Source organism: Mastomys coucha, unplaced genomic scaffold, assembly GCF_008632895.1.
Source record: "Mastomys coucha isolate ucsf_1 unplaced genomic scaffold, UCSF_Mcou_1 pScaffold15, whole genome shotgun sequence".
In the NCBI taxonomy this organism is placed as follows: domain Eukaryota; kingdom Metazoa; phylum Chordata; class Mammalia; order Rodentia; family Muridae; genus Mastomys; species Mastomys coucha.
This window is the reverse complement of record NW_022196897.1, coordinates 26,730,158-26,742,396: the sequence shown is the minus strand read 5'-3', so window position 1 is coordinate 26,742,396 and position 12,239 is coordinate 26,730,158. Positions and strand designations below refer to the sequence as shown.

Here is a 12,239-nt window from a genome sequence, read left to right as displayed (position 1 = left end):
CAGCTTGATTCTTGGTGTTGATTGGTGAGTTCCGCAAGGCTGCATGGAACGCCCGAAGCATGTCCCCTGTGCATCAAAGCCAGTTAAGGATGGCTAGGCTCAAACAAGTCCATGCTTTCATTAATGACCACTCTTCATATACAGCTCAAGAGTAGTTAAAGGGATCTTACCCATACCACCCACTGTCTCCTGCTGGCCTCTTGCAAGCAGGCACAAGCTGCTATAGCCACAGGAAGGAGGAGAGGGCACCTCTGCCAACATGCAAGCTTTTCCTGAAGTATCTCTCTGAAGCTTCCTCCTCAAAAAAAACTGCCCTCCTGCCAGGTACTGGTGGCACACACCTTTAATCCCAGCACTTGGGAGGCAGGGCAAGCAGATTTCTGAGTTTGAGGCCAGCCTGGTTTACAAAGTGAGTTCCAGGACAGCCAGGGCTATACAGAGAAACCCTGTCTCAAAAAAACGGAAAATAAATACTGCCCCCTTTTGTGTTAGAATCTAATAGAGCCTGAAAGGAAGAGTATTAACTCGGAACGCCCAATACCAAGTTCTCAGCACAAAAAGAGATTTCTTTGCCTCAGAGGGCAGAGAATAAGAGACAAACATGGGAGAGAGAAGATGAGGGAGAAGAGAAAAGCAAGGGAAAGGGGGCAAAGGTATTTGTCCTAGAGAACGAGAACAAAGGACTGCCTCTGGATAAAGACAACAGATGGGGCACATAGGAAAATGGTGGTTTATGGGCTGGAGAGATGGCTCAGCAGTTAAGAGCACTGACTGCTCTTCCAAACGTCATGAGTTCAAATCCCAGCAACCACATGGTAGCTCACAACCATCCGTAATGAGATCTGATGCCCTCTTCTGGTATCTGAAGACAGCTACAGTGTACTTATATATAATAAATAAACCTAAAAAAAGAAAAAGGTTTTTTTTGTTTTTTTTTAAAAAGGTGGTTTATAAAGGTAAAATGGGCCAGGCAGTGGTAGTGCACCCTTTTAGTCCCAGCGCTCTAGAGGCAGAGGGAAGTGGATTGCTGAGTTTGAGGCCAGCCTGGTCTATAGTGAAGTTCCAGGGCAGCCAAGATTATAAAAAGAACCCCCCCCCCCCCCGAATAAAAATAAAGGAATAACCGGACAGTGGTGGCGCACGCCTTTAATCCCAGCACTTGGGAGGCAGAGGCAGGCAGTTTTTTTAGTTCAAGGCCAGCCTGGTCTACAGAGTGAGTTCCAGGACAGTCAGGGCTACACAGAGAAACCCTGTCTCGAAAAACCAAAAACAAACAAATAAATAAAGGTCTAAATGGGAAAACCATGTTAGAATGAGATATTTCATTTTAATTGGGCATGTTAATTAGGTGAGCCAAAAGGGGCTTTTGATTGCCTGACTTCAATACTTTTTTAAAAAGATTTATTTATTTTATGTATATGAGTACACACTGTAGCTGTACAGACAGTTGTGAACCTTCATCTAGTTGTTGAGAATTGACTTTTAGGACCTCTGCTGGCTCAGGTCAACCCCACTTGCTTCAGTAGACCCCGCTTGCTTAGTCCCTGCTGGCTCGGCCCAAAGATTTATCATTATAAATAAGCACACTGTAGCTGTCTTCAGACGCACCAAAGAGGGAATTGGATCCCATTACAGATGCTTGTGAGCTACCATGTAGTTGCTGGGATTTGAACTTAGGACCTTTGGAAGAGCAGTTGGTGCCCTTACCCACTAAGCCATTTCACCAGTCCCCAGACTTCAATACTTTAATAGCTGGACCTTGGTAGTCAGCCTCAGGCATAGGAAGTAGCCAAATAAGGCCAAATAGACTTTAGGGGCTAGCTTCAGGAATGCAATCTGTTTTTAGCAAGGGTAAGGTCTGCCAGAGCTATGCCTGTTCCCCTTCAAGCTGGCCAGAGACCCTTCAGAGCCTACTTGTATTGTACATCCTTAGTGCTAGGTACTGTCTGCTCTACAGGATCTTCACGGTGAATCATGTACCAATGGACTGCAAGGAGTTCTCACTCTCTCTCTCATTCTAAGAGGGAATAGAACAAACACATCTTAATAGTTTTGTTTTTCAAAGCAGGGCTTCCCTGTATACCCCAGTCTGTCCTGGAACTCATCTGTAGACCTTGAACTCAGAAATCCACCTGCCTTTGCCTCCTGAGTGCTGAGATTAAAGGCATTCGATGCTACCACCACCAGGCTAGACATAACATACATACATCTTCTTCACTCTGGGCCTCTTATCAAACTGCTAAAGAAATCAAGTATGTCAAATATACCTCTCAGGCTAGACCTATAATTCACGCCTTTAAATTTAGGCATATTCAAGGCCAGCCAGAGCTACATAGTTAAAACTTGTCTCAAGGGGGAAAGGGGATTGTTTATCTTCCAAGTCACTTTGGCCCACAAAATGAGCCATTTGCTCCCTTGCCCCACAAACATTAGATAGAATGTTCCTAATTTCTCATTCACTGCTGAGTTCTAAATACCCAGCACACAAAAGAAAATTACAATCTAGGTTATGTCCCCAAAGGTTATACCTATTTTAAACTGAATTACATCAGCCAACTTTCATTTCCTCATGTGAAACACTGGCTTAAGCCAAAAAGCTTCAAAAATAGAACAAGGAATGACTCTGCCCAATCAGGTCTTTACTTTTGTCAATACCCATGTGTGAACAGCTAGCCTCTACTGCAAACCTGAATTCCCAGCTTCCCCAGTGAGTGCCATCTTAAAAACCTAGTCTGTACCACCAGGCAAGTCACTCTCTCACCACGTTAGAATGGGCCTACCTTACAGGGTAGACAGGTCCCCCCACCCTTTACCTTTAATTTTGGATTTCTTTTTCCTCAAACAAGAACTAGTCCTGATACAGCCACTGATAACCCTCTACCCCATAACTTTTCTAACTTGGTATCCCCAGGCAATAAGCAGGGTCCCATAAACTTAACAGAACACATGGACTAACAACCATTTCATTCACAAAAGAGATGAGAGGGAAGGGCAGAAATGATATAATTAGTCCATAAGAATGAAAATGTTAGGCTTAGTACTGCAGCTTGTCAAAGCAACCACTGACAACCAAAGGCCCACAAATGCTGGGTAGAACAGGAAGCAGAGAGGCACCTCTACAATCACACATTTACTAAACTAGCCTCCATACCCAGATGGGCTTCCAGTAATTTCAGAGAACAGGCTGTGGCAACTGAAGAACCCTCTAGACTATTCTCAGCCATGGCCCTACAGCCATTTTAAACCAGATGATTCTTTGATGTATGCTGCAGGATACTTAGCAGCCTCCTTGGCCTCTACCCTAAAGTTTCCAGTAACATCCCAAAACTGTAATAATCAAAATGTCACCAAACACCCAAAATTTCCTTGAGATGGGTGAAAAAACTACCAAATCACTCAAGACCACTGCTCTACAGTCCTACTTCAAGGACCAGACACTGTTTCACTGAAAAAGAAAATGAGCTACAATGGTACTTTAGAACTGCTGGAGTGGAGGAAAAAATTCCCTGGGGGTTTTGGATCCAGGACCAGATGCAGTCACATTTCACCTTATTCTAAAAACCCTCTAGGCCCTAGAGACAACAAAACTGAGTCAGAAGGGAAATTACCTGCCCAAGGTCAAAAAGCTACAATTCAGAGCTGCCTTTCAAATCCATGCCCTCTCTACAATCAATCCCTTGCCCCTACTACAACCTGGGCCAAAGTTTTGGAGTACACCTACTGTGTGCTCAGTGGTACATCCATTGAAGTGGTAAGACCAACATAGTTGTCGGTATCATTTTAAGAATGTTGAGGGCTGGAGACATGGCTCAGTGGTTAAGAGCACTGACTGCTCTTCCAAAGGTCCTGAGTTCAAATCTCAGCAACCACATGGTGATTCACAACCATCCGTAATGAGATCTGATGCCTTCTTCTGGGGTGTCTGAAGACAACTATAGTGTACTTACATATACTAAATAAATAAATTAAAAAAAAAAAAAAAGAATGTTGAGGTTGGGGCTGGTGAGATGGCTCAGCACTGACTGCTCTTCCAAAGGTCCTGAGTTCAGATCCCAGCAACCACATAATGAGATCTGACACCCACTTCTGGTGTGTCCAAAGTCAGCTACAGTGTACTTATGTATAAATAGTAAATAAATCTTGCCGGGTGGTGGTGGTGCATGCCTTTAATCCCAGCACTTGGGAGGCAGAGGCAGGCAGATTTCTGAGTTTGAGGCCAGCCTGGTCTACAGAGTGAGTTCCAGGACAGCCAGAGCTATACAGAGAAACCCTGTCTCGAAAAACCAAAAATAAATAAATCTTTAAAAAAAAAAAGAATGCTGGGGTTGAGAGAGTATGTGACCAGCAGAAGGTTAAAGCAGGTTAGATGGTGCCTATGTGGATGCACAGCCTTCTATTTCCAAGTTCTGCTCTTCCACAATGACAATTTCCAGCACAGCCCTGAGACCACCACCTCCTGACGTCCCCCAAACCTCTTTGCTATTCTTTCCTAAGACTCACTTGAGGTTCTATATATTGAATGCAATGATTGGCACCTGACAGGGACTCAATTACTAGTTCCATCCTTCTCCCTACCTAGTCCTGACATCTGCTAGGGTTTCACTTCTCATCTGCTAGCCTCCCTTCTCCCAATCCCTAGAGGTACACTCTCCATGGTAACAAGGCTTCTGACACTGCCATGAGTGTAGAAGCCATCTCCTCTATGAGCTAAGCCAATGCCTCTAAGCTGCCTCAAAGAAAAAGAAAAACCAGCCAGGGCCTTCAACAAGTCCGAGCAACAATACCAAGGCAGCACCTGACAGATCCCAGTCTCTTCATCAATATAATTAGGATTCTGGCCCAAATGCATCATTCTAGAGCCTTGTCAACAGTAACTGCACCATACTAAAAACCAATCTTCCCTCTAGGGGCCTTCTCATGACCCAATTAACCATCTGAATAGTGCAGGAAATAAAAGTTTGAAATCTCCACATTTCAAAAACACATTCCTGTTCAGTCTAAAAGGGTTGTTTTCAAGATATATTTGAAGAGCAAGATAGGACTCCTCCCAAAAGCAGTATACCTGACTTCCCAGGCTGAGTCAACTGATTAAACACCCAGAATCTGATTTCTATACAGCAAGAGCCTCCAACCCTACCCTGGCAAGTACGGGGGAGGGGTACACACTTCCTGTCAAGCTATTTGAATAAAGAAAAAAAAATCTTCCTGTGAGAATAAATCAGTTTCCTGTGGTGCTAAGAGACCAAGCCAGCTGTGACAATCACCTCTATTTTTACTCTTCTGTTCTAAATGCTTGTTTTCTGTGGCCACCAGCAGTCATTTTCAGTCGCGGGGAGCCACTTTTACACTTGATACTGTATGGTGTTTTTGAGCTCTGAATCACTAGTTTTTTCCACGCTTTCTGCACAAGGCAGTTAATGGCAGAGTCGCATTACTTGTTGCATGTACTTGGTCCATAAAGGCGCAACCCAAACGTGCTGAGGAAAGTGGCGACAGATGAGAAAAGGTAGCAGGCCATGTCACACCTGAGGGCTGGACCTAAAACAGCACCTCCCCCACCTCCGCCCTTAGTCAGTCTCCTGCAACCATCCACCCACCTATTTTCACGCCGGGCTGCAATCCGGACCAAGAAAGCCAGTTAGACAAGTGCAGGAGGGCAGTGGCCCTGGCTGCTCAATGAATCCAAGGTGGGCTCACCTCGGTCCCTCCTGAGGACAAGCGCCCGGGGAATGACCCCGCTTACTACAAGGAGGGATAAAGGGATACCAAGGCCGATGCATGGCCACCCTGAAGGATGCGGAGCGCGGCCGAGCGGAGGGAGACGAGCTGCAGGGCTGCGCTGCTGAGAAAGGCGTGAGGCCACCAACGACGGAACCGGAGAGCCTAGGACTGGCAGGAGCCGGGAGGGGGGAGGGGCGGAGGGCGAGGGGACTGGGACTGAGGTGATCAGGGTGCGAAGGCCGAGTCGGGCCGCCGCGCCGGGAAGGATATTGCCGCAGGAGCCCGTCTACCTCGCAGGGGTCGGGGCCTGGCTCGCCCGCCGCCGCCGCCGCCTCTTCGTGCTCGTCTACGAATTTGTTCTCGTCAAATTCGTCGATATCCACTCGGCGGAAGCGTGAGGACAGCGTGTTCCGGGCCATAGCGGGAGCGCAGCGGCCACTCAGCCGCCTAGGCTTCGCTCCGTACCGGCTCCCCTCCGCACCGGCTCCGCTCGGGGGCGGGAAGCGGCCACCGGGCACCTCCTCCCCTCCTCTGCGCGCAGCCGCCGTCCGCCCGCCCACTTCCGGGCTGCGCCGGAACCGGAAGCTCTTGTGGGCGGGGCTGCGCCGCGGGACCAGGGAACGCGCGTGAAGCGGCGTCGGGGACGCTGCAGCCTTAGCTCTGTCCTCCCAGAAACCGGGCTGCTGCCCTGTGCGGCGCTTCTGTCCGCTCGGGAGGAAGGGAGAGACACGCAGTGCGGAGTCTCAAACACTAACTTCACTGACCCACAAAAGGACCACAAAGGACTTCTTTGTTAGAAATGGACGGCTTTAAAGGCGTTGGTGTGTAACCCAGGGGATGGCAGGCCGCTCGATGACATCTTTACTTAAGTAGAGGGTGTACCGACTCCTGCGGGCGTTCCGGAAAATAAAGATGATTCTGTGGCCACCTGTACTGACTGAAGAGGCATATTTTAAGAGGCGAAAGCTGCAGAATTCCCAGGATCTGACGGGAGGAAGGTGGTGCCTAGGACGTTTGGTGTGCTGGTTTTTCTTTATTTCAGCCGTAGGCTAAAATGAATCTTTGTTTGTAATTATACGAAAACTATTATGTTTTCACCTAATGAAACTCGAGCAAAAACCAGGTGAGACGTGGATTTGCTTTACATAGCTCTCCTTGAATTTCAAAATCAAAAACTGCCAGGCTGATGAACCCTAACCTTGGGATGCTAAATACTAGCTCTCATGGAAGCAAGTAGACGCTGAATAAAGTCTCAGGTCCCGGACCTAGTCCTGCCCTACACCTTAGAAGTAATAGGAAATGCAAGCTGATCAGAAGATAGCAGAAATACATATCCCCAGAACTTTTTTTTTTTGTTTTTTGTTTTTGTTTGTTTTTTTTGTTTTTTTTCGAGACAGGGTTTCTCTGTGTAGCCTTGGCTGACCTGGAACTCACTCTGAAGACCAGGCTGGCCTCGAACTCAGAAATCCACCCTGCCTCTGACTGCCTCCCAAGTGCTGGGATTAAAGGCGTGTGCCACCACGGCCCAGCTCATCCCCAGAACTTTTTTTATTGTTATTTTACTTATATGAGTATTTTGTCTGCAAGTATTTCTGTGCACCACGTGGGTGTATTGCCTACTGGAAGCCAGGAGAAGATGTGGGATCTTTTTGGAACTGGAATTACACAGATGGTTGCTAGCCACCATGTCTTATGGATATTAGGAATGGAACCCCAGGTCCTCTGGAAAAGGAACCAGTGCTCTTACCTGCCCAGCCATCTTTCCAGTCCCTCCCCGGAACATCTTGATCAGAAAGAACTTAATATCCAATACTGGTTTGACAGGGAAATAGCCTCAATAAACTAATGAATGTGTTCATGAATATTCATTAGGCAAATAGGATTTTTGTTTGTTTTGTTTAAGATGGGGTTTCTCTTTTTTGTCCTGGTTTTGCCCTGGCTGTCTTGGAACTTGCTCTGTAGACCAGGCTGACCTCAAACTATGAAAGATCCACCTGCCTCTGCCTCCCAAGTGCTAGAATTAAAGGCATACACCACCGATGACCCGAAGATAGGGTTTTAAATTCAGGATATGAAATCTGATGGCGGCTGGAGAGATGGCTCAGCAGTTAAGAACACTGAATGTTCTTCCAGAGGTCCTGAGTTCAATTCCCAGCAAGCACATAGTGGCTCAAAACCATCTGTAATGGGATCTGATGTCCTCTTCTGGCATGCCTGAAGACAAAGTCTTTAAAAAAAAAAAATGAGCCGTGCAGTGGTGGCTCACGCCTTTAATCACAGCACTTGGGAGGCAGACAGAGGCAGACAGATTTCTGAGTTCAAGGCCAGCCTGGTCTACAGAGTGAGTTCCAGGACAGCCAGGGCTACACAAGAGAAACCCTGTCTCGAAAAACCAAAAAAAAAAAAAAAAAATCCCAGGCTGGAGTGCTCCTGCTGCACATGCCTCTTATCCCAGCACTTAGGAGGCAGTGGCAGCGGGTTCTTGTGAGTTCTATATCAGCCAAGACTACACAGTGAAACCCTGTCTCAAGATTTTTTTTTTTTTTTTTTTTTTTTTTTTTTTTTTTGGTTTTTCAAGACAGGGTTCCTCTGTGTATCCCTGGCTGTCCTGGAACTCACTCCTTAGACCAGGCCGGCCTTGAACTCAGAAATCTGTCTGCCTCCCAAGTGCTGGGATTAAAGGATTGTGCCACCACTGCCCCACTCTGTCTCAAAATTTAAAAAAAAAAAAACCTTGCTATTCTTGGAGAAGACCTGGGTTCAGCTCCCAGCATACACATAGCAGCTCACAGTGCTATGCAACTCCACCTCCAGGGAGATCTAGTTACCTCTGCCAGCACTGCACACACATGGTACATATAAAAATAAAAACTGTAAAAGCTGTCTTAATTACATCAGGGATGGTAAAGTACAGTACCTGTAACTTTTTTGTCTTCAAAGATGGGGGTGTAACCCAATATATTGGGAATTCAAAAATATTGTGAATCCTGAGTTTAATCCTAACACCACAAAAAATTTCCAGAAATATGTATATTCATAACTCTAATAGAATCCTGATCATCTTTAGGCTTGCATTTAAAAATAATTCACACTCTGTTCATTTCTCCTTATCCCACTTACAAAAGGCCTATTAATTCATTCTGTCCAACCAGTATCCACATCCTGGGCCTAGGGAGCATCAAACCCTCAAAGACCTTCAAGACTGGCTCTGGAAACAGGCACACAAACACATGGCTCAGCTTGGTACAAGAGTACATAGGGGGCTGGCGAGATAGCTCAGTGGATAAGAGCACTCACTGACTGCTCTTCCAAAGGTCCTGAGTTCAAATCCCAGCAACCACATGGTGGCTCACAACCACCCCTAATGAGATCAGACACCCTCTTCTGGTGCATCTGAAGACAGCAACAGTGTACTAATATATAATAATAAATCTTTTTTTAAAAAAGTACATAGGATACAAGGGTAGGCTGCTACACTTTGGGTGCAAGGTGACTAGAAATGTTCTCATGATACAGCTCTGAAGAGAAGCTTTTAGGGGGTCCTTGTTACCCAACTTCTCTACTATCCGCATCATGTCATGAACAACAGTTGAAAAACTGCTGGGAAAAGGGCAGCTGCTGATTGGAGCTTGGCAAAGAAAGGGCTCCAATTGGTCAGTTTGGTCACTCATCATAGACACCTAACATCTAGTCTGCTTTGCTCTGATCTAGATGCTGGCGGTCTGTCTGGGACTGTGGGTAAAGGGCCATGTGCACTTTAACTATGTTAATACCAATTGATACTTTCCACGATCTTTACATATCAGGTCTTGGCTGGGAGCTTTGCACGTTTTCAGTTTAGTTCCTCTAATCCTCAAAGATACACTAACCAGAGACTCGAAGAGACTTGCCAAGAAAGATATCAACTGGTACTAGCAATAAAGCAAGACTGATTTTGTTTCTGAGTTTTTATTTTCTTGTGTATCGGTACCCGGGACGGAACACGCATGTCAGGGAAACACTACCACGGAACCAAACTATCAGCAAGATTTGGAATCTCTATAAAGACGAGTTTTTTTGTTTTGGATTGTTTTGGTTTTGTTTGGATTTTTTCGAAACAGGGTTTCTCTGTGTCGCCTTGGCTGTCCTGGAACTTACTCTGTAGACCAGGCTGGCCTCGAACTCAGAAATCGGCCTGCCTCTGTCTGCCTCCCAAGTGCTGGGATTAAAGGCGTGCGCCACCACGCCCGGCCAAACTTTAAAACAAAACAAAACCCTCACACCTCATACCCTCCGCACACTGACACCACCCGCGGCTAGCTCAGACCTGCACCGACCAGGGAACTTCAGGCTTCCCGAAAAAAAAAACAAAAAACGAGTGAACTTAAGAACTGCAGCCTTCACCGCGCTGCGCTAGCACCAGCCATCAAGGTGCTGCTCACCCGGAGCCTCCGTTTCCTCCGGGTTGCTTAGAGACCGGCTTCCCCGGAAGCGGAGGGTACTGCCGACGCGACTGCGCACGGGCGGAGCCGGCTTCCCACGCCGCGACGCTATTGGCCGCGCTCGACACCGCCAGGCAGTAGTTGCGGAAGTCGGTCCCGCCCTTTCCTCTCTCTCTCTCTCTCTCTCTCTCGAACCGGGCGGCCTCAGCCGTGAACAACGCAGCGATGGTGAGTCCACGGGAATCGGGTGCCATCGGGAGCCGGGAACTCGTGGGGACAGTGGCGCGGGGCGCGGGGAGGACGTGGGGGACTCGGGGAAGCGGGGGCCTGCGAATCCGTACGGTCGTGCCAGGTTCGGGCCGGCTCACTGCCTACCCTTGCTTACGCCGCGCGCGGCCTCTGGTCGGCCGCGGAGGAAGCGGGAGCTCCCGCTCAGTGACCCACAGAGACGCCTCTCGTGCAGGCCAAGATTAAGGCTCGGGACCTGCGCGGCAAGAAGAAGGAGGAGCTGTTGAAACAACTGGACGATCTGAAGGTGGAATTGTCCCAGCTTCGCGTCGCCAAAGTGACAGGCGGCGCCGCGTCCAAGCTCTCCAAGATGTAAGTGGGCCTTGAGGTCCCAGCTGAATAATTACCCTTCCCTGCCTTGGACCCGTCAGCCTCCCCCCGCCCCATTGTCCTTGGCTAACAACTCTGGTGAGAAAATAGGGCATTCTTGAAGGGCCACGGTGGTGCCACCGCACATGGGTTGTAGTGAGACTGGAACCAAGTGGTAACGACCAGGGAGACTTGCAAAGAGACACCGAGACCCTGTGTTCCAATCGCGAGTTGATCTCTTATCACCATGACTAAAATCAACTGTTCTCGGGCCTGTACCTGGCTTCAATGTTCTCTCTTCTCACCTGTTCTCTTTCTCCAATTTGTGATTACTTACACTGAACTAGTTAACTTGAAGGCATGGCCTCAGTCTCTGGGCCTTTGTATGAGTTCTTAGCCTGAGTGTAAACGTCTCATTGCCAAATCTGCATTAAGTCTCCACGTGTATCGGTTGACAAACCTGTCCTTACCTCTAGCTTTACCTCCTGGGTGATATAAATGAGGGCCTTGTGTTGGGGAGTTGTATGTGCCTGCCTGATCTTCACTGCCATCTGTTTTTATAGACGAGTTGTACGAAAATCCATCGCCCGAGTCCTCACTGTCATTAACCAGACTCAAAAAGAAAACCTCAGGAAATTCTACAAGGTGAGCACCGGCCAGGAACTATTGTGGAAAGGTTCTAGTGTACATGGGACTGGGGGACTGGGCCGTCATGAGGCTTCCATTATGTGGCCTAGTTTGCCCAGTTATCAGCTTCCCAGACTGGACACTAGCCTTAACTAAGCTGTGTGGTAGTTGTTAGGTATTGCTTTGCTATAAGATGGAACTGGAACCCTAGCCTGAGGTAAAGGCTAGCTAGCTGTTCAGTGTGTCTGTCTCACAGCCAAGCACCTGCTGTTGCAAGGTGTGGAGAAGTTGGGTAACAGGGACCCCCCAAAAGCCGTATCATGAGAACATTAAGAGTATTGATGAGCAGGCCGGTGGTGGTGCACGCCTTTAGTCCCAACACTTGAGAGGCAGAGGCAGGTGAATTTCTGAGTTCGAGGCCAGCCTGGTCTACAGAGTTCCAGGACAGCCAAGGCGACACAGGGTTCCCCTGTGTCGAAAAACCAAAAAGAAACAGTATTGCTGGGATAGTTGAAAGATTTTTGTCATAAGTGTTAGTGCTTTCAAACTCCCATGTTTTACTAGGAATTGACTTCCTGTGACCATGGTTAGTCTCTGGAAGCATTGGGGTAGGGGAAGCTGTGCCATTTTAAGATAATCTCCCTTAATTGAAGCCAACTGGTGGAGTCTTAGATTACCTCTGCGAATTTTACTTAGTGTTGGGGTCTGGCACACCAGAAAGTTGTCGTGGTGTGACTCCACTGCCCACGAGCAATTGGGGGGGGGCTTAGGCGGGTCTGAAGTACAGCTTCTGAGTGGCTGGGGCCCACACGCCTATGGTTCAGGGTGCTGAGTGGCTGGGGACCACACGCCTATGGTTCAGGGTGCTGAGTG

The 12,239-nt window shown here is 47.8% G+C and overlaps 2 protein-coding genes across 2 annotated transcripts in view; one reads left to right on the top strand and one right to left on the bottom strand.

Annotated features, from left to right (window-relative positions):
* Arpc5l (actin related protein 2/3 complex subunit 5 like) overlaps window positions 1–6,308 on the bottom strand; it is a 7,658-nt gene extending 1,350 nt beyond the window's left edge. The window contains exons 1-2 of the mRNA XM_031373196.1: window positions 5,992–6,308; window positions 5–68 (exon numbers count right to left, since the gene is read on the bottom strand). Of these exons, the coding sequence (XP_031229056.1) occupies window positions 5–68; window positions 5,992–6,140 (213 nt within the window). The 5' untranslated portion in view covers window positions 6,141–6,308. The remainder of the gene's footprint in view (window positions 1–4; window positions 69–5,991) is intronic.
* Window positions 6,309–10,229: 3,921 nt separating this feature from the next.
* Window positions 10,230–12,239, top strand: part of Rpl35 (ribosomal protein L35) — a 3,455-nt gene continuing 1,445 nt past the window's right edge. The window contains exons 1-3 of the mRNA XM_031370126.1: window positions 10,230–10,370; window positions 10,606–10,742; window positions 11,303–11,384. Of these exons, the coding sequence (XP_031225986.1) occupies window positions 10,368–10,370; window positions 10,606–10,742; window positions 11,303–11,384 (222 nt within the window). The 5' untranslated portion in view covers window positions 10,230–10,367. The remainder of the gene's footprint in view (window positions 10,371–10,605; window positions 10,743–11,302; window positions 11,385–12,239) is intronic.